At 37.4% G+C, this 22,138-nt stretch overlaps 1 protein-coding gene across 2 annotated transcripts in view; it reads right to left on the bottom strand.

Moving 5' to 3' along the window:
• The window catches only part of PLXDC2 (plexin domain containing 2), a 279,425-nt gene that overhangs the window by 77,125 nt on the left and 180,162 nt on the right, over nucleotides 1-22,138 (bottom strand). For both annotated transcript variants that reach the window (XM_074900172.1, XM_074900174.1), the window contains exons 5-6: nucleotides 5,495-5,617; nucleotides 2,475-2,593 (exon numbers count right to left, since the gene is read on the bottom strand). In XM_074900172.1, the coding sequence (XP_074756273.1) occupies nucleotides 2,475-2,593; nucleotides 5,495-5,617 (242 nt within the window). The remainder of the gene's footprint in view (nucleotides 1-2,474; nucleotides 2,594-5,494; nucleotides 5,618-22,138) is intronic.

Genomic DNA, 22,138 nt, shown 5'->3' on the forward strand with positions numbered 1-22,138 from the left:
ACAACATGACTCACCAGCACGAGAAATGGTTCCAGAAGTAAGGACTTCCTCAGAAAGCAAGGGGTTCAGCACTGGAAAGTAAATAAATTCCTAGCCAGATTTATAAACTCTAGAGTAAAATTTAAATTTACAAGCATCCCAGTTTTTCTTTTTAGACAACTTGATTCTGATCAGTGATTGCAAATTTTATTAAATTTTCCTCACTTAGGTGAAAAGCTGAGTAGTTTTAATGGAGTAAAAGCTACAAATAAAGAGCGTAGTCTTCTAGTAATCTCAGCCTCCAAATCCATTCCCCAAATAATTCCCACTGGACTACACCAGTTGTAACATTCTAACGTTTTACAATAATCTTTTGTCCCAAGATTTACAGAGCACTAGTATGTTATCACTAGGATTACCACTTCAGAAAGTCTCTTTCCTTAACTATGTGCAATAGTTCTGAAGGGATGTTTGGTAATTCCATTCAGGACAAGAATAACTCAGGACAGTAGATTTCAAAGATTCAACAGTGGAAAAAATGTAAATTATCCCATTTGTAAATTCCAACTCTTTCTGTCTCAGGATTAATAAAAAGAACATTAATAACACCTCCCCACAAAAGCACTGTGGTTCTGGAGGAAGCTTCCAGTAGTGCAGTGAGAGCAAGCAGCCTACGCCACTGTATTACAGAAATTGTTTATCCACAGATTAAATGACATACTTACATGCAATTCTAGGGAACCACATGTGATTAAAGACGTGGCCAATTGTGTCTTGTCTTCCTAAATGAATAAAGTTTTCCACTGTCTGGCACTCTGCATCTTCACTTACATTTATGCAAAATGAACGCAAGATACTATCAATTTAGAGCAACAGGTTCTGTCACCTATATTAGATTTATTTTCCACAGGGCTGGACAGTAACAGACATGGCAGAGAATCTCATAACAAGAATAGTAGTCTCTTGAAATTGTCACCATTTCAGTGACTATGAATGTATATAAAGTTCTTGTCAAATTTGTCTTACAGTTACAAACTGAAGTAGTGTCCCTCCCCACTTCTCTTGGTCTTGAGGGCAGGAACTTTTCTGCAGCCTTTAAAAAGATATATTTTTTTTCCTTAAGAAGGTTGCAACAACAGGAGATAAAGCTTTGGTGCACACTCCTTTAATCAAGCACAGGCTCCGTTGTGCTAAGTAGAGTGAAGTTTCTATGAAGCTGGAGTCAAAATACAAATGAACCGCATTTTCATAGATGAAGACTACTAGCTTGTGTATAACACTCAGAAAGAGAGACGGCAGACATTGCATCAGAATGCCTTTTATAAGATTAAAAAAGCTAGGTACCTGGGCATACCAGAAGTTTCTCGTGTCTACAAAACTAATCCTGCAGTATCCTGCAGTAATCTGTTTGCAAGGTGCAAAGACATCTATTTTAGGTGAAGATATGAAAGCTGCTAGTTGAACAGCCCAGATGCTCACTAACTTTCTAAGGAAGGGGAGAAGAGTACTATTATTTCTGCTTCATTCAGGTGCATGGATTCAACACAGGCATGAAAAAAGAGCCTGAAGGCTCACAACTGGTTTATAGCAGAGAAATAAAAGAGACCATATTTCTCCAAGTCTGAACATTCAGTCATATCACCGATTACATTTTTTTACTTATCTTGAGGAGAAAGTCACATTTTGCATGCCAAACTGAGATGAAAATAACCAAAAAAAAAAAAAGATTTCTTTGCCCCTAGATATTTGAGCTCATCTACCTTCTGATTCTCATTTGCATGAAATTCAACTGGAAGTACAGCCTCTAGGCTGTAGCCTCCAGGACTCCAGCAACTCTAGCAAGAAAAAAAAAAAATCACCTAGAGTAACAATTGAAATTCTGAAACACCTGGATAATGCAGAAGAGCCTAATTGAGATAACAACATATTGATGCTATGAAGACAAACCAAATGGCCTCAGTCTAACCAGTGTTATCACCAAATAGATGGAAAACCTTGCAGAGCCAGAGATACAAACCAGTTATTCCTTATTTGAAATATATGAACTTTGAAATATGTCAGCTGCCAAGAAATGATAGCTGCAGGAAAAATGTGACCTTTTAATACTAACCACTGATTCTACAGCATTTTCAAACAGACCCAAATTAGGTGAACTAATCGAGTAAATTAGACCCTACCTTTCAAAACCCAAGAGGAATTTACTAAACAGTCAAGAAGTTGCTAAGCACTCAACACTTCTAAACACCCAAAAAAAAGCCAGCTGAAATCCAGGAGTAGCACATTTGGACCATGTTGATGGTTTTCAGGTCCATCACACGAGCATCACTTTTAAAATAAAATGTCATTTTCAGCAAAATAGTGATCTTATAAGCAATATAATGAAATGATCTTATATAGCTGAACTTTCAAACATTCCCCCCAAAAATGTAGGGAAATTCCTGACAGGTAAAAAGTAATTTGTCTACTTAAATGATAATTTTTCACACCCAACTTACTTCTTTGTAGCCGAAAATGATACGCCCATCATTGAGAAGGGTGGCCTGAAAAGTGAAACTGCCCAGGTTGTAATTATCCTGCAGATGTACATGGTCCCACTGGACAACTAGTGCTGTGCCTGTGAACCCCAGAGTGGGGGTAGAGAGGCAAAAGGAAGAAAAAAATTTGAGAAAAATATTAACTGACTGTAGGAAAAGCACTTAACTGCAGTTATGTGAAACAAGAACAGTGATTTGTCTCTTTTTAGTAACTTTCAGCTGAACATCTTGAAATGCCACAAATATTACAAACACAAGTTGCAACTGAAGTCCTCTTAAAGGTAGACACCACATTGTCACAAATGACTACTTCAACTTGTTGCACAAAGGTCTGCTAAAGCAAGGGTGGTCAAGTAACATGTTTGGAATTCCCCAAGGCGTGAACAATCACTAAAGGTAGGATTCAGCACTCAGAATTCAGGTGTTCTGACACAACTACTGCTCTGCAGTGGATTTTTTAAACTTTATATATATATACCCTGATGACCTTCAAATGTGAAGTGCTAATAGCATTGTCTGTTTAGTAAAAGTTATTATTTGAGGAATTCAGATTCTTCCATTAACTATACACTAATATAAATAGCATTAATTTTCTTCTGTGTGGTGCAAGCCCTGGCTGAAGTTCTGCAAGGTGAAAAATATTAGGTGTTGGCAATAAATAAATTTAGTTTAAATTGAAACCACTAAGGATTCGTAGATGGGGTAAATACTGAGTCTGGTGTGCAGAGATTAGTTGCAAGAGGCTTGTTAATATTAATGGGAGTTCTCTGGCTGAATATCCACTTATTGCACTAAAAATGTACCCCAAGCAACTGCATACCCTGTGAGCATGTTTTACTGATGTTGAGGGTTATATTTAAGCAGCCTGGGTGAAAGACACTTATCACGAAAACTGCGTTTACTGAAAATGACTTTTTCATCTTCATATGTCTTCCTCCACACACTCCTCTCTTTAGCACTAATGAGACATATGTGCTTTGATTCACAACACTTTAATTTCTTTCTGGAGTGTTCAAGGTGGGTCAGTATGCATCCAGCTCAATAGATTTTTGCTATATCCTTGAAACACCTTTTGTCACAGATCTTCTGTGCTGTAACTTTAATGAACACATCTTGGCAGGGATGTCATGAAACTATGAGCATGCAAATTTTGGGTGCATACTGCACTAAGTCCACCACATTATTGTCCCATGTGTTTTTCATAAGTATGGTAAATGCTCATTAATTGTGCACAGAGTGTATTTATCCTTCTGTGACCACATCCATTAACTGCTTTCTGCATATTTATTTGATTGTATTAAATCTTATTTAAAAAAAAAAAATATAGGAATTTTTTGATTTACCAGAGCAAAAATAGCCAAAACTTATTATAGTCAGTCTTTGAGCACCTCATATCTATGTGCATCTCAGAATCCCAAGCTTATGTGGAAGTCAGCTGCCTCAAAACCAGTCTTCTCACTCCCAGGGCCTTTATGTAGATTTGTGTGTACATTAAGTTCCTTGCAGTTAGCTCCATGAGTGAGACTTTGATGGGTAACCATACTCTGTGCTTGCCCACTACAGACGCTGCTCTAAAGCAGCACACATACTCACAGGGATAAACCATGTATGAATAAGAAATAAGGAGCTGAAGAAACAATTTACTCAGTTCCTTTTTATTTGGGGTAAGATAGCAAATTCTTTGTCCTAAAGCACAAGGGGTCCAAAAGATCATCATGCCTTACACATGAAGAGGGATCCAAAATCTCAAAGAAGTATTCAACCTTGTCGTGAAAGCCATGTAATACAGCCTGATACACCTGGTACAAAGACTGGTAGTCAGGAATTACAATGAGAATTAGCAATGTCTTCCCCAGAATCCTCAGATTCTTTCAGTAAAGATGACAAATCTTAGGCCATAATGTCAAATAATTTGTGAAATTCTATGTTTTTGTTTGTTTGAAAATTCTTCATACAAAGAGTAGGATTTTCTCATGTAAGTCTATTTTATTGGATTTTTAACAAACAAATGCTGCAAGTAATGACTAGATTGAAAGGAAAGGTTATGAGTCGATGCAAAGGTTATAGGATACAGTTTGATCCCTGATCTGAAGAATAAAAATTAACATACCTGGTTGGAACCGTGACATATTTTTGGACATGTTCATAATTTGTGCTTAAATTCACTATGAATAAACATACAGAGAATGGCACAGGCTTATTTAGGAAGATCTCGTGAAATTAAGTCATGATACTAAAGTCTCTAAGTTCAAAATTCAGAATAAACAGTCATTGCCATTGTATTTGATCAGTAAAGGCCTGAGGTAAGGCACTAGAAGCCTTTTAATCACATAGGTTTACGTTTCAAAAAAATGGATTATAACGGACTTTGTGAGAAAAATACCCACATACTCAAGGCCTTTGAAATATCTCACACAGCTTCAAGTATAACATTTCAGTTTTCCTTTTACCTTTTCAATCTTTCGTACAAGGGACTGTTGAGAACTTGTGGTATAGATGAATGTACTGGATTCCAATCCTGGGACACCAGGAACAGTTAGTCATTGACACGTTTATTAACCTTACACCTGCCCTGCTTTTGTGTATTCTTGCTATTGCAGTCCACAAATGCTATTTTCATTTTAGCTAGTGGGTGGATGGTATATACTATATGTATTTTGAAATACTGAGAACTTGCACTTTTATACAAGACAGATTTTTCCTTTTAGAACTGATAAAATACATTGTTAGTTTCAGTTTATGTACTTCAATATCCAGAAGATATCTGTCCAGTTAGGAAAGAGCATTCATGACTCTTTAATCATGTTCTAAATTAAGAACTTTATGGATGTCTTGCCACATGCTTTATACAGCCTGTGAGTTAAAAAAGAACAACAAAAAAATCTTAAAATCTTCAATTTTTCCTTCAAAAATAGTTATTTAGGAAAATATGAAGAGACAAGGGACACAGACACATTCATTTATGAAGGACTACTACATACCATTATCAAAGTATCTGACTGTTGAATTTCTTGACACACTGGGGTCAAAATTTGCCATTAAGGGTGCAATATATTGTGTAGCTGTTAGCATTCGATGCACAACTTCTCCAGTATATATGAAACCTACAATAAAAAAAAAAAAAAAAAAAAAAAGAGACCATTTCAGTAACTTCTGAAAAGATTTAATAGAATGGCAGGTTGAATTAAGCATTGCCAAAGCATTAAAGGGTCATCTGAAAGAAATTAATCCCACCATCAATTTTATAATGAATTAAGTAAGAGCTAAAATTTCAGGAAGAAGTCTGTGATGGCTGCCAGAAGAGCAAGATCAAAGATGAACAATGGAAGAGTAGGATCAAGAAGCAAGTTTTCATACAGAAATAAAACCAGAGCAAACTCAAAGAAGAATAATTCCAGTTATGGATAAAATGCAGATATGTGGCATTATCAAAATAAGCCATTTACCACCATGTATACTCCATAGTGCTTTCTAGTCCTTCCAAAAATCTGCCATTTGTTTTTCTTTTGAAAATTGTTACCTCTTCAAAAGTTAGTCTAACCCTCTGTCATATTTCTAAAGACACAGAGTGAGAGACTATTTCAGACAAGAGATGACAACCTTTAGGGGAAAAAAAGTCAGATGAAGAGAGGAACAGACAGGATTCTTTCATGATTATAAGCCAAGCATCATTTCTGCTACATTCTCCGCAGTGTCAGATCTCACTAGTTTATCTTATTTATCTCTGAATCCACAGTACTCATCAGATCAATAGTGGGCTTCTTTCATTAGAAGTGCTCAAACAAAACCTCTTATTGGTTTGGAACTGGAGTTCTTCCTTCAAGGAAGAACAGTCATCTACAGTGAACCCAGTAATGCTACATTTTTTTTTAAAGTAAAACTTTGTGTATTTCAATGGCAGGAAACCCCTGACATTTTAATAAATGGTCTAACAACAAACCTGTATTGTTTAGGTTTGCCAACTCCACTTCAACTGACTACTGGGACTAACTTCTTTAGAGTCCCAACCTAGAGCCTGACTTAAAAACTCCCACTGCCCTAGAGTGAGTCTTTATTTAAAATTTTATTTTAGCCTTTGCCTTGCTGGTCAAAACTGACAAACTTTAAGTTGTTTGGAGCTACAGGCAGATCTTCAAAACTAAGGTTTGCATATTACCTCTCCTCTTAAAAGTGTCTTCCAGATGGTGCCTTGTGCTGAAGTGTTTGCTTTTTCTCCCTCTGTTGATTTAATGAAGTATATTCCAAAAGCAAATACCCCAATAAAAACAATATTTTTGTTGACTGAAAATTTTCTAACAGAAAAAATACTACTTGGAAGACATCTCACAGAAATTCAGTTCTTTATTGGCACATTATATTATTCACTGCAACAGTATTTATGATGGTTTGTATTTTCTTTTCCTTCTTCAGTCGTATTGAGATTCTCTCTTCCTCCACAACCCCTTTTACTGTCAAGCCCAAGAGGTCATTTCTTCTCACATTTAGTATCATTGTAATACAACAAAAGATGAAGTAGAATATAAATCTATACTTAAAACACGATTGTTAAATTCCAGAACTAAACACAAACCTGAACAACTGGAATTACCCACAAGGTAGAAATTCCATATTCCAGCCCACTCCAGATAATATATGATATTAGAAAACTATTAGTGTGCAACCCCACTCTTAATGATAATATCTCCATCCTAACCACTGTGAGATAAGACAGGTTTGTTAAAAGGTTTATTTGATATAATATAGAAAATCTCTGAGACCATAAAAAAAAAGATAAGTTTTTAGGCATCCTTCTACTCTTGTCCTCTCCTGAAATACATTGCTAAATGCTTGCTAACTCTTCATGGAATTAGTTCTAGAAGTCGTAAGAGGCAATAAACAAACAAACCAAAAAGGTGGTTCCTTGGCATCATTTTCCTGCACGGCTGCTAGCAGTTAACATAAGTACCATGAAGTCAACTCAAGTGGAGGTGATAAGATAAAGCCAGTTGTGGAGAAAATACAACAAAAGATTCAGTTGAAAACATTTGGCATTGACAAAGGGGCGAGCTACGAACATAGATGTCTGCACTTTGTTTAAAACACACCTATGTATTGAAACAATACCGTATTTTAATATCTGGACATCTCCTAACTACTAAATTAATACCTAGGACTCAACTACAACTCTCCTTTTTTTTTTTTTTTTTTTTTTTTTCGGGGGGGGGGGGGCGCAGAGATTCTTTCAGTTGAATATCTAAATAATCTAAATAACACTTTTGTCTTTTGCTAGTTGATAGGGAGAGAGAAGCACCAAGTAAACAAAATAAACCTGCTCACACATATTTACAAGTTGTGTATAACTTTCAGAATATACAATTGTGGCTGTAGTTTTACTCTATTACTCTTCATTTTAAGATAGACAACAGTCCTGCCAAAGTGTAGTTCCTGAAATGCATTTTCATTATTTCCTATTTATTGCTGTCTGCTTTTAAAATGTAATTTCCTTGAGAAGTATTCCCTCATGCTTATTTCGACATTTTAAATACATGTAATTTCATATTATATTTGCACCTCTTATTACTCCTATGGTCATGTGCACATGTATTTTAACACCATCTTGGGTAGGTCTATAACCTTGAAACCATTCTGCAAAAATATTTTGAAGACAATATAAACAAAACCTTTCAATCGATATTAATGTATTACAATTAGCATTAATACTTCAATACTCATTCATCCATTGCACAATGGTTCTATCCTTACATACAGTTTCCCTTTCATGCTTTCATCCCATTTACAGTATAAATGTCACCATTATAACTAATAATGAGGCAGATACAATAGGAAAAGAAAGGACTTAATTGTGCTGGAACACATAACCAAGTAAATCAGTCCAGGTAATTAGTAACCACAGAGCGTATTTCCAAGTGTTTGCCGGATGCAGCTTTATTTTAGACAAAAATGGAAAGCAGGAGGTGGATGATAGCTGGGAAGCAGGCAAGCCTTGCATGAAGATCATTCTAATGAGAACTCCAGTCATGCGTTGGAACGACTTGAAAAGAAACACAAAGTCATTTCAAATCATCCCAGAGATTCAAAGGCTGAAGCCACTGTTGAGCATGGACATTTTATCATTGCCACTACAACTTAAAGAAAGCAGCAAATGTAAAATTAACTTATTCCTGAATGGACTTCCACAGAAAATTGGCTTATGCTATCTGTGACCTAATTTTCTGACAGTGGTAAATTCCCATGCTTGATTCATTTGGTCAAGGAACAATTTTTCAGACCTGCAATTTCCTGAACCACTTAATCTCTTCTTTGTGGGAGGGACTGGTAGAGCTCTTTTCCAAAACTCTCCACAAGTACTATACCTAGAAGCATAATATGCTCCTAAATACTGGAATGAAGACAAATAGGAAGTGTGCACAGCATTTTGTAGGTTTTATGTGTATATATAAATTGAACTAAAACTGAGGATGAGCTAAAACTAAAGCCACTTGTAAATCAAGGAGGGTATACTCCGAGTCCTCACAGTGCACAAATTTCCCTCACAGAGGGGAAAACTACATATATATATATATATATATATACACACACCACACCACTTGATGCAGGATTCTGACTCTATTTTACATTGGAATTTATCCACGGCAAAATATGCTCCATATCAGTTGCATTTTAACATATTACATTTACCTGTAAGATTTAACATACAAGATTACAACAATCTGCCCATAAACTTTCCGCCATTTCTTTTTTCTACTCCTAGCTATGCAGAAACTCACTTAGAAAGTTTTTCAACAGTGTTTGGCAGGTGTGAAGAACAAGAATATACATTCTTATAATACACATTATTAATAAGAATACATATTCTTATTGCACAGGCAATGAGTCCTTTGAAGTTCCTATTGTGCATCTACAAAGACTTGATAGGATATGAGACATGCAGGCAACATAAAAATGAAACATTTCAGGTGATAACTATCTTCCCCCTTCTAAGACCTTGCACAAATAAGTTACACAAACCTGAGCCTGATTTTATGTAGGTGATATTATAATAAACCATTTTTACACTTTAGCATTTAGCTGAATTGTAACAAACACCACTTTATGATTTCATGTGTGATTTGTTGTTAAATATCTGAACTGCTCATACCTTAAAAGCATTGTACTGTTTTTGTGATGAGTAGGCTCAATTCTGAGAACATATATTTCAGATGCTCAGCACTTCTTCAAAGCTATTATGACAGTTCAGTCTTTACCTATGTGGTGTGTTGACCTTTGCCAGCTGCCACACACCCATCCAGCTGCTCACTCAATTCCCTTCATCAGCAGGACAAGGGGACAAACTAAGATGAAAAAACTTGTGGGTCCAAATATAGACAGGGAGAACACTTGTCAATTACTGTCATGGGCAAAACAGAATTGACTTGGGGAAAAATAATTTAATTAATTGCCAGATAAAATAGGTTTGGATAGTGAGAAATGAAAACAAATGAAAACAACACCTTCCTCCCACCCCTCCCTTTTTCCCAGACTCAATGTCACTCCTTCATTCCCAACCCCTCTACCTCCTCCTCTCCATTAAGCAGTGCAGGGAGATGGGGAATGGGGGTTGCAGTCGGTTCATAATACTTCATCTCTGTCGCTCCTTCTTTCTCGTATTTTTCCCTGCTCCAGTGTAGGTCCTTCCCACAGGTTGCAGCCCTTCAGGATAAACTTGCTCCAGCATGGGTCCTCCACAGGCCACAGATCCTTCAGGACATTTCCACACTTCCAGTGTGGGCTCTTCCGCGGTCTGCGGGGAAATACCTGCTCTACCCTGGTCTCCTCCACAGATGCTTCAGTGCCTTGGTGTTTACAGGGTTGCTTCTCACACTTTTCCTCTCACTCTTGACACTGCTGTGCAACTCTTTTTACCCTTTCTTAAATATGTTTTCCCAGAGGTTCTACCAGCTTGGCAGATGGGCTCAGCTGTGTCCTGCAGCGGGCCCACCAGAGCCAGCTGGAGCTGTCTCTGTCTGACACAGGGCAGCCTCTCATGTCCTTCTACAGAGCCAGCCACCCCAATACCAAAACCTTGAACAGGTCCCTAATACAATCTAAGACTTAACATAATATTCTACTTGTTTCATATATTACCTATTTCATATTTTATTTTAAATATCAACTATTTTACCTAATATGCAACAATAACATTGTTTATCTGAATGACTAGAATTTTTAGTACCTTGTTAAAGAGGTTTTTTTTTTTTACTTTTAGATTACTGATTTTCTAGTAGAAGACAGGTGTAAAGTTGCAGCTGAAACAAAGTACTTAATGGATCAGTCTTACCCGCAGCAATTGCTAGCTCTTGCCCAGGTCAGGTCACTCCCACTGTATAATATCTTTTGCCTTCTAAAACCGGAAAAATGTTCTCACAAAAAGAAAAGGGTCTAGAGAAAGAATCATTGTATCTGCTGAAAAACAAAAAATTAAATGGTGCTAAATAACAGCAATGAAATAAGTTGATGCAGAATTACTCCTTCAAATATCCATGACATTGCTTTCATGAAAAAGCATATAGAATTTTGCTTATTCTCCAAAATTATCTTTATTGCAAACAAACACCTGAAACAATACTGCTTTCAAACTGAAATACCAAACAATGCATTTGAGAAGAATACAAATGCTCGAAACCACTTTGTATAGCTGCCAATAAGTAGTTTGGTTCCAGCCTCAAAAAAAACCCTGTAATTATCACTCCCTACTTTTCATAGTTCTGAAGAATTTGAGAGCTTGACTGAATGGCAGGTAAGGTCCACCAAAGCTCCATAAACCAACTCTACTTATTGAGTGGTTTTACCATCATGATACAAGTTGGCTCATGTACCTTTTGTACAGCAGCAATCATGTTTCAGGTACAGACATCAATATTACTTTCACAACCTACAAAGCCTAATGTGTTTTAAAGGTAACTAACTGTTCCCCTTCCACATGGGTTTATGTTATCCAAAGTGTGTCAGGGAGTCTCCAGAGAAGGCTTTTTCTGCCATATAATGAGCCTGAAGATGTTGATTCATAGGGAAGGAAAAGAAGGATAACATACGTTTTTCTTGAGACAGCTTACTTAATTCCAGATAAGAGAAGCAAAAAGATGATACCTGGAATTTAAAACCAAATGAAAAAATATGCATTGAAAAAAACCCAAATGAACGGACTGGTGTAAGAACCTGGAGCTCAAAACAAAGAACAAATCTAACCATCTCATACAAAATATTACATTTAGAAAGAAATAAGACTGCTTTGGGAAAAAAAAAAAAAGTTCATTTTCTTATCAGGCAGCTAATGTTAAGTAAAACCATATGTTAAAACCCTTAGTAATACAACAAGCTGTGGTTACTTATCTGGAAAAGGAACTGCCTGCCAGCAGTGGCTGAACAATGAAAGGTTTTGCATGAGAGAGACTGTCACTTGGCAAAGGCAGAGCTGCTATTCGAGCACACAGTTCAGTGTGGGTTTGCTCGAGTGCCTTTGCAGCATATAAACTAGTGGGGAAATGGCAGAGCAGCTTCCAAAAAAACAGAACCAGAGGAAAGTGGTTTTCCTAAGACGACAGGCTCCAACCCATATCACCCAAGGGAAAGCCTCGATTTCAGCTTGTATATTCACATATGCAACAAGCTTTGTAGAGATGCAACAACACACTCTCACATACCCCCCAAAATATCTTGTTGCATAGAGGAATCATTCCTTTAATTTATCCCTGTTTATTTTCTTACATAAATAGGGTGAGAGTACATGACGTCTACTGCTCATTTTCCTCCAAAACATTCTGAAAACTGTGCAGCCAAGAGACAAAAGTGCAGAGGAACTGGCAGGAGCTTCCCATCTCTCTGGCTGCTTCTCTTTTATGCCTCAGCATAATCAAGGCCTTCCTAGAGGATCTGCCCTGAGGCATCTGTTGGTATCTCCTATGACCCCAAAGCTACCTCAATGGGTAGCAGTGCTTCTACTCCATCTTTACCATTTAGACCCAGTGCACTGCCCATTTCTGATGGAAACCAGAGTCAGCACAAATATAGTACTGTACAGATTAATATTTACCGAGATTTTTGCAATTTTGCCCCCAACCTAGCAATTACATATCATTGAAACACTGACATAAAATGGTATATGCTGTCCACCTCATCTGAGGATCTATTTCCCTATCCCTGATGAAGACAGTAGGAGAGAAATGTTAAGAGACTTATTTTGTGCTTGTTTAAAAGACCCACCATAACCAGCTGTGGGGCCATAGAAGTGTTTAATGCCTGGTTTCTGTCAAGTAAAGTTGGGCATCACCAACTAAGACAAAAATAAGCTGCTCTCAACTTAGTGGGGGGTAAAAACCCCTCACATCCTAAAATCAATTCATATCTTTTGATGTCTCCACTTGCCAGAGATTCTGTCTTGCTAAAGAAAAAGTTTGAAAAGTGGATCAGAAATTCTTCCTCTGGGTTCTCCAATTTACTGACTGTAATCACTGGTAATGCAAAAAGGTGCATTCATTTCTCTTGTTAAACTACTATTTGCCAGGACAGTAGGAAAAATAGACCAGAGATAGGGACTGAGAAGTACGACATGAGAGTTTATATAAACACCTGTAAGACTGAGGTTGTAATAGTAATTTCAAAAATTAATTATCAGACTTGGCACATACTGAAACAAATATTATTGTATTTAATACTACACAGCAACATCTCAGCCTATCTGCATGAGATTAGCCTTAAAGACCTTAAAGACCTCAGAAATTTCTGAATATTCCCATTTGTAAATAGAAAGCTGAAAATAAATCAAATATGGAAATGGGAGTATAGTTTGTTGCTATTTGTAGTCAGGAACTCCAGATTTAGGTAGTGAAATAAGAGCTAGTGAAACATATCTGCACCCTCTGTAAAGATTACTGGAATATAGCAACAGCTTTGCCAAAGGCAGGAAGGGAACTGCAGCCTCTGCCCTCAGGGCCACCCCATGATGGTGCACTCTGTCTCATACGCTCCCTTGCTCAGATCACTCCAGTAACTTGGTCCAGACTTATTGAGCCCAGCTCAGTGGGGCCAGCCACAGACATCCCATCTAAGATCTCTTTAATTTGTGAGACACGTGCTAATATGTATCTACAAAAAGAAACTGCCAAACCAAAAATCAAACCATTAAAATATTTCACTATGAGAACAGATATTCCTTAGTGCAATTTTTGTGTAGTAAGATGCTGGAGAACATAGCTATCATTTGGGATAGCTATGGCGTCTGCCTTCAGCACAACTAACCAAGCTTTCCCCAGTAGGAAGGCCAGAAAATTTTAGGACTGTTGTTACTTAGGCACATCTAACCATCAGCTGAGATCAATGTAAGATAGAGAACGTGAACATAACTCAAGAAGATATGCATTTGTGTTTTCAAAGTGTCAGAGAATTCCAAATGGTTCTACCAGCTGGAAAAAGCCATCTTTTAAGCAACTGGTTCTCATGCAGTCATTCATTTCTAAAAGATTTTTGTAAACAAAGCTTTATTAAAAATTAGCATCTAATAAAATCCTGGCATCCTTTTATTCATTAACCATTCAAGAAAACTCAATACAATCATAGCACAGAAAACAACTAATTTGCAAAAACTTCTGTGTTCAAACAAGATAATAAATTATGTTTTATGCCACACGTAAATGAGACTATAGAAACTAGACTCCTCCTATAAAAGACTCTTCCACACACATTGACACCTCTTCCTGCTCATCTCTTTCTTTTTAATAAAGAAAGAAGACATTTGTTTGGACTGACACTGTATAAACATGTTCTTGAAATAGTTATCACATCAGTTTAATTCCACTGTTTTATCTAATTTACCTTAGTACAATTATAACCAACATCACAGAAACGGAGAATAAGCAGACCAGCTCCCTAATCAATAAAAAAAGCTTTATCAGACAGTAAAATTCTCTATGAAATTGTCACGGGTTTTTTCCATTTCAAAGTATATTTTCAAGATATTTTTCATCAATTTATGATCATATTTGATACTTCAGTTGGGAAAGGTCAGAGCTGCAAGTTTTCTCTTTGGTTGAAAGCTCAGCAGGATGCTATTTTTTGGTAATTATTTTAATTGGAGCTGCTGAGAATAGCTTCAAAATTTTGACTTCCATTTTATTTTCAGGATGTTTCTTGTTCTCCATCTCTTTCTGCTTCTGACATACCACTTACTCTTATTTTCTTTCTTTCTCTTCAGCAGTAACAGTAAAAACCTGATGAATCTATTCTTATTTCTGGAATTAAACTGCAAAAGGACTGAAAAGACACTTTTACATTCGATGGAAAAATGTCAAGATGTGTCACAGAGGAAATAAAATGTATCAGGAATAGTGTTTGTCACTATTTATTTTGTGAAGTTGACAAATATTGCATAGGTGTATAAAGCATAGCCCACAAAACTCTACACCGTATATTTTTCAACTATGCTAAAATGTGTTTTCCCTGTGCATTTCCTCATATTTCTCACCAACTACTTCATGATGAAGCAAATTCAATAATATGTTATGTTATTAAGCCCCTAAAATATACTGGAATGATGAATACTGGAATGATGAAACAGAAAATATCATTTACTTTCCCGCCTTGTCCGATATAGCCATATTAATATTTCTTTGATACTTCACTGAAGTAAGCTTTAAGTAATGTCATTTATCCCCAGATGGCTAATTTATTGTTATGTCTGTGGAAGAATGTTATCATCACTGTAATTGCATGAAGATTACACTGTAATTAAACAAAAGGATAACAGCAATTCCAGATCCCTCAGACAATCCTTGAAAGTTAAATACCTTAATGGGCTTTCAAGATCAGTGTAAAAATGAACCAATCTCTCATGCTATTTTATAATTTTTTTCAGCCTTCTGGGGAAAATGAATTACAGACAGATTATATATATATTTTGGCTTTGCTTTTGCTTGACTAGATTGAATGCATCAACCCATTTCTTTTTTTGGCCTGAAAAGCGGGCTATCTAAAAGCTAAACCCCAGAAGGCATAAGTATAACAGTGTTTCTTAATTGCATAACCTTACAAGGACTTTCTGTGTGTCTGTGCATGAGACTAAAAAGAAAAGCTATCTGGGATCCTCATACTCTTGGCTGTACTTCTGTGCTATCTTATGTAGATATTTAAAGGCCAGAAGATTAGTTTTTCACCATTATTTTTCCTGCTGTTTTGTTAATACTGAAAGCATTATCTGGAAAATTTGAGAACGTGTAATGTATGTAACTGAGTAAATGCCAATAAGTTTCCCAGCTTGCTGTAGTTTCCCTGCTACTCACGTCTGTTGTGAAAGTATAAGATCTGGTGGAATGTAACCCATTCTGATGAATATCCTATTCAATTCAGCAAAGGGATTTAGGGGATTACATATCATGAAACTCTTCCAGTAGAGCTTTTTCTTCTGACATGCCACGAGACATCCCTTGTCAAGAGGTTGTCAGGTATCACTAGGAAGAGTAGGGGAGCAAGAAAAGCACTTTTAAGTAAGGACACTGTGATGGACTTCAAACAACCTGCAAATGTTTGCATACTTTTGATGAATCTAAATTGTGAATGCTCTCAAGGTCAGGAGAAACAAACCCAGAGGTTATTTAGAATCTAATGACTTGTATCAGTTCCTGTCCAATCATGTGCATACTTCCCCAAAGAAAATTCTTGGACAGAGGCATGAAATACAGTATCTACTCGGTGAGATATCGCTATGTGATAGCTCCCAAGTGCCTCTCAGCTCCGGTCAAACAAAGACCAGCATGGTTCCTAGACAGGCTGGATCCAGAGAAGAGGTTGGCGGGAGGATTATCTCGCTTGGGCTGAATATTTTAGCAGCTGTGTCATTGCAGTAACCTTGGTGCTGCTAAATCCTAGGATGAGGCTTGAATAGAGCTGTTGGGGGGAAATCTAATTTTGCAGTCTATTTCTGATATAAGCGTCTCTTCTGCTGGTTGGGTAAAATATCCTTATGCCTGAACAACTCTTGTCATCAATACAAAAGTTTGGATGGAACTGAGGAAAATGTTTGAAATGCCATCAGACTGGGTTGTCATTCATTTTATAGAAGTTTGCAACAAAAAAAGCGCAATGTTGCAGAAGAGGAAAAGATTATTTTTTAAATTCTAAAAAGTCTGCCTAAAATTTATGCATAACAGGAAGAGACTTTGCTGAATGTCTGGTTTCTACTGTAGTAAATCAGTGTTATTTGAAATATAGCTTTGGGATATTAGATATTAGATTAATTCCACACTCATTATATAATGCTATTATATTACTTCTATTAATCCTTCCTAAACTACTAAAGCTAATCCTATGTATATAATATTCACATACTTCTATCCATGTAAAACAACATCCTACAGCGTGTCAGGGAAGCCCACAGAGGCTAGCATGCATCATGAGAGAAGTTTCAGAGAAGCCATTAAATTACATTTCACATATATATATATATATATATAAACAAACAGTGAAATAGCATGTAATGAAGTATTTATGCTAGCAGGAATTTCTCAGAAGGGAATTTAGCTCTGTGTTCTTCTACTGCCAACATCCTGCCATAGGTATGTGGTCTCCAGTTCCTTGTTTGCTCACCACATCTGTCCATGCTGGATACAAAGTTCAGAGAGGGGGTTCAGTATGGATTTGCCTCAAGCAGGACTAATCAGCAGTGAACATACAGCTCAAAACAGCAAGAGAGAAACTGGTAGGTGCTGATGTGCAACTTGGGCTTCAGGGAAGCAAGGTCGCGTGTGTCTATTCAGAAAGAGGTTTTTGTTCACACGTGTTTCTCAGTTAAAGTTTGGGCATACATAAGCATATTACCCTGGTCTCTAATTCAAATCTGCACCCCCTCTGAGATGACCACTCTAATGTAGCCATTGTAAGGGAAAAGCAAATGCCTCTTCCCCTTTCCATGATTTCACCTTGATAATCAGAACTGGATTAATTAGACCTCACTGGACAACTTATTTCCCCCCTTTCATGAAATAATAGGGGGTAATGCTTTGGATGAGGAATCTCTACCCTGGGTCAAAAATGAATAAAATCCATCCCAACCATTTCTGACCAAGATCGATTTGCTGGCTTAACTCTTCCTGCACTAGACAAAGATTGTGTGGGCAGGGGGTTGGGGGCTCGCTGGTGAGCTGAAGAGGAACAGAGAGCAAGCAGAGAAACCAATACTCAACCAAAATTATAACAGACGCATTGTATCCTGAAGCTGAAGCCACCAATTCTGGGCTCATCCTTTCTTTGCCTCCTTTCTCCACTCATTACCTCAATATCACTTTTGTCTACACTCTTCAGTTGTGGAATGAATCTATGAAAACTTAGAGCAATACAAGCAGAACAAAAGAGAACAGGCAAAAATCTAAATGGGAAAAAGCTAGAATATATTAGTCTCAGTGGCTAGAGTTTGGGAATTAAGCCACATTAGCTCTGGTATCATCAGTAATTCTCTTGTGTTTCCTCTCTTTTGCTGCATTAGTTTACATTAAAGAAAATTACATTACATGAAAACACTGTATTCCTCTGTACTTCAAAGCACACAAACAAAACTTCTGAAAACACGTGGGGAAATGGACTGATTTCCCTTCGATAAAAGAAAATATTGCTTGGATAATGTGTTCCTTTATTATGTTTAAGTTTTTACAGAATTTCAATTCTAAACACCTTTATGAGAAATACGGATATTCATATGCAACTGAGTAATACACGATGGGGACGGGGAGAGAAAAATATCTTTCTCGGTGTCAGTTAATACAGGAAGATATTCACTCAGATCCAGAAAGATGAAATTTTCTCTAAGAATGTACTTTAACAAAGATCCCATAAAGGTGTCAGAAAAATCTGTAGTGTCAAAACAGGTAATTACACTCTCTCTTCAGATTAATTCTTTTAATCAGAGAAAAAGCCTTCCTGTTATCTTCTTGTTGGAACAGGACCTGTGCTGTATCACAGTTCCAAGTCTGATGTTTTAATAATCTGACCAAAGAGAAAGAATTCCAAAACCAAATATTCAATACCACTTTGAACCAGTTAATGACAAATTTCTGCCCCGAGAAGCATACTAGCCTCAACTTTGGACACAAAGGTTGCAATAAAAGTAACAGCAGTATGGTTGTAACTTTTATAATAGTGTTTGCCTGTGTGAAAAAGGGCTCTAAGGGGAAGAGTGAAATGATTTCTCTTATGGTCATAAAAAGGATAAAAGGAAAGGAAAAATCTTTGGTTCTGACTCAAGCAATGTTTTTAAAATGTGGGTTGCCCCTTTAAAAAAAACCCAACCACCTTGACAGGGGTGAGCCTGTGTTGGAGTTGTGCATGCAGAAGTTTAGGAGCACAAGGGAATCAATCTTCCCTCTGAAGACCTCAGACCTGTAATAACCCATCTGTTCCATACATTCAGAGTGTGGAAATAGGCCATGGCTGGGCAGTTGGTGGCATGTAGCTGTGCTGTTCATAGTTCACTTGACACAAGCATAAAAAGCCAACAGCAGCGAGCTGATTTGCCTGCAATCACTACAAACTCCTTTAGTAAATACAGTTCTGCCAAGTCTCATAGCTCTTTTTGTTAATACATTTTTAACAGATTGAAGTGTAGGGTCACCGGTGGGATGTACATGCTGTGATGGGTTGCCTGAACGCTTTGTTGTACACTAGAGTTAACCCTGCTAGGCAGATGCCTTTAATGAGTAAATTCTACCCCAGTGCCTTGAAGCACAAGGGAGCATGTACTAACACAAGCATGAAACGGGGTTTGTGTTTCTATGCTTCAGTAAAATACATATGAAAACATACGTGGTTCATGTCTTTCAGACATCTACAAAAGACTGTAAGGGTCACCTTTCATAAATTCAGTATGCAATGCTACATGATCTGAAAGAAACTCTGAATAAATGACTCCGCAAATGTTTTGTATAAGTCTTCCAACAGTCACCTGATGAGCTTAAATATGACTACAGGAGGAACAGTCATAGGAAGTAAACAGAAAATGCCTTTAGATTAAACTAGACCAAAAATTAATTTTAAAAGGGCTAAGAACTTAAGTGACAATATTGTTCTACTTTGTGGAAGACATATCATGCGATGCACACTTTACTCTGATGATAAATGTTGGTCATTTAACCATATGGTAAGCTACAAGCAGCAATAGTATATGTGTTGTAAATACCATGTAATTACAGGGTACATAAACAGCAATCCATGCTTCCTAAACCAAAGTGCAGGTTACCACATATTTTACTAAAAGTAAACATCACATGTGGCTGGATGGTATTTGCCAAGAAAAAGCCATTTAGGTTCTACCCAGAGAAAACATATTAATTCCTTTCAACATGAGGAGCTGTTGAAGCATAACTATAGCCCCATGACTCATCACTCATCCAAAAGATAAAAGTTATGTCAGGAAAGCTAGACAACTACTTTTAATGTATGAAGCCTTAGACAGATATTAGCTGTAATGAGGATAAGGCTGTTTCGTCATGCTGTAGTGGAAAATGCCTGTATGCCGCATGAGACACAATAGGCTGGTCCTCTCATCAGATGACAGCTATAGAACAGTGGTGTCACTTTCTTCCATGAGCATTTTATCCAATTCCTTTTGAATAAGTAACAAAATGGAGAGTATGGATTAAACCATAAAGATGCAAGAAGAAAATCTTGCCTCCCATGAAATCTCAGAAGCCAAAATATAGTCTTGTTCTCATTCTATTGTGGTTTTTTGTTTGTTTGGTTTGGTTTTGGTTTTTTTTAGAAATTAAGTACCTGAAAGATTAAATTCAGGAAGCATGCACAGGCAGATGCGCAAACAAAACTACTTTTAGCTACCACCTGTACTCACAGTTGTTTTCAGTGTTGGAGGTCATGAGTGGCACCAGAGGAAAAACGGAGAACCTATGAATTTTTTTACTTCGTTAAGCTTGTACAAAAAGATGCAGGTTCTATTTATTTCCCTTGAAAGTGTATAGACATATGGCTTGGCATCCTTCTGGCTGCTGTCATGGCTGCCACGGCTTCATTAGGGAACTCATTATTACTTTTACTCTTGTCCAAATTTTATATTCCAAAAGCTGCTACTTTCACAAGTTGTCATCAGTATGGCAACTCATACTTCTTCTCTGAGGAACATAATTATTTGTTGAGTACATGATCTCATTTGGTAAGATGCATATACCATTATTTCTGAATAGAGGAAAAGAAATAATGTCTTTTTCCACCACAGGATTTTAAGATCTTTGTCAGGAAATTAAGAAAAAGGCAGCAGGAAAAGATTTCAAATGTCCACCCTGAGGCTACAGTTTGGGGCACTATTCATTCTTTGAAAATCTGCTCACACAACTGGGTGTTCATCCTCTTTGGCTTGGGGACTCAGTTGCAAAGGTCAGTCATGACATCATGATCTCCAGCAACATCTGGACTACCTGATTTTAAAAGCTGAAGACCAGTCCCCCTCAAAGTCATTGCAGAGCATTCAGCAATTCTCTCTTGGATGTTTTTTGTCTGATGGGACTACAATGATTTCATTAGCATGGGAAACTAATACATGAGAATCAAACACAAATGTAGATAGAAGCATCTAGAAATGTTCTTATTTTGTGCTTGAATGTGATGGGAACGGACCAGGAAAGAAAGAGGGGTGGTTTGGGCATATATAACTAACTTCTTCAGGGAAAACTAACCCTGCAATTTTGGCCTTTGGCTACAACTTTGAGCAGGAGTTTAATGCTTAAGTGGTTTGTAAAGTTGGTGTTCGTTTGCATCCTTGTAAACACTGCTTGGTGGGATAACTTAAAACACCCATACAGATTTCACTTCATGTGCTCTCTGTCTCTGTGCATAGCAGTTGCAGGATGTATTCAGTCACTTCTTATTTGGCACTTTAATTGCTTTCAGAACATGGACACTTTGCAGTAGTTTCTGAGAGAAGGCAGTCTGACTCCTATCATAGGGTTGATAACACATGCACTGAAGACAACAGTAAGACTGGGAAAAGTAGACATGGCTGCAAGTGAGCGCAGGGCTCTCTATCTAGACAAGTGAGTTGAGGAGAACACTGAATCCATGACTAGCTGTACCAATCAGTCTAAAGGACACAGGGGCAAGAGTTTTCTGCCTCTTGACAGAAAAGCCAGAGCCATAAGAGTGGTGAGAAGTCTGGATATTACCAGGAGATATTCTGAACCAAAAAATACGGAGACAAATTTTCTGCTGACAGACCTCCAGATAGCATTCTTACATCCTGGGGAAAAAACATGGAACAGGCCCTGGTATATCAGGCAAAACTTTAGAGCAAAGGCTTGAGAGTAGCTTAAAGATGATTCAGAGGATGATGACTATCATGGGAAAGGAGTCACTAGGCAGAAGGGAGGTGTTAACCAAGTACCCAGGGCCTCTTCCACATATGGCTGTTCTACAACTCACAGCACACACTGGACCAGGAGATGGCTCCCCTCTAATGCCAGTTATAGTGGCCTCAGCTCCCTTGCCCAAGAGTTTGTGCCTCTGCATCTGTCATGCCCTAAGGGCTTTTATAAGAATTGCAGTGCATAACATGACCCAGCTCTTTCCCCAGAAGAGTCCCTAGCCTGAGAAGCCACTCATCT

This window comes from Athene noctua, chromosome 2, assembly GCF_965140245.1.
Source record: "Athene noctua chromosome 2, bAthNoc1.hap1.1, whole genome shotgun sequence".
NCBI classification, from domain to species: domain Eukaryota; kingdom Metazoa; phylum Chordata; class Aves; order Strigiformes; family Strigidae; genus Athene; species Athene noctua.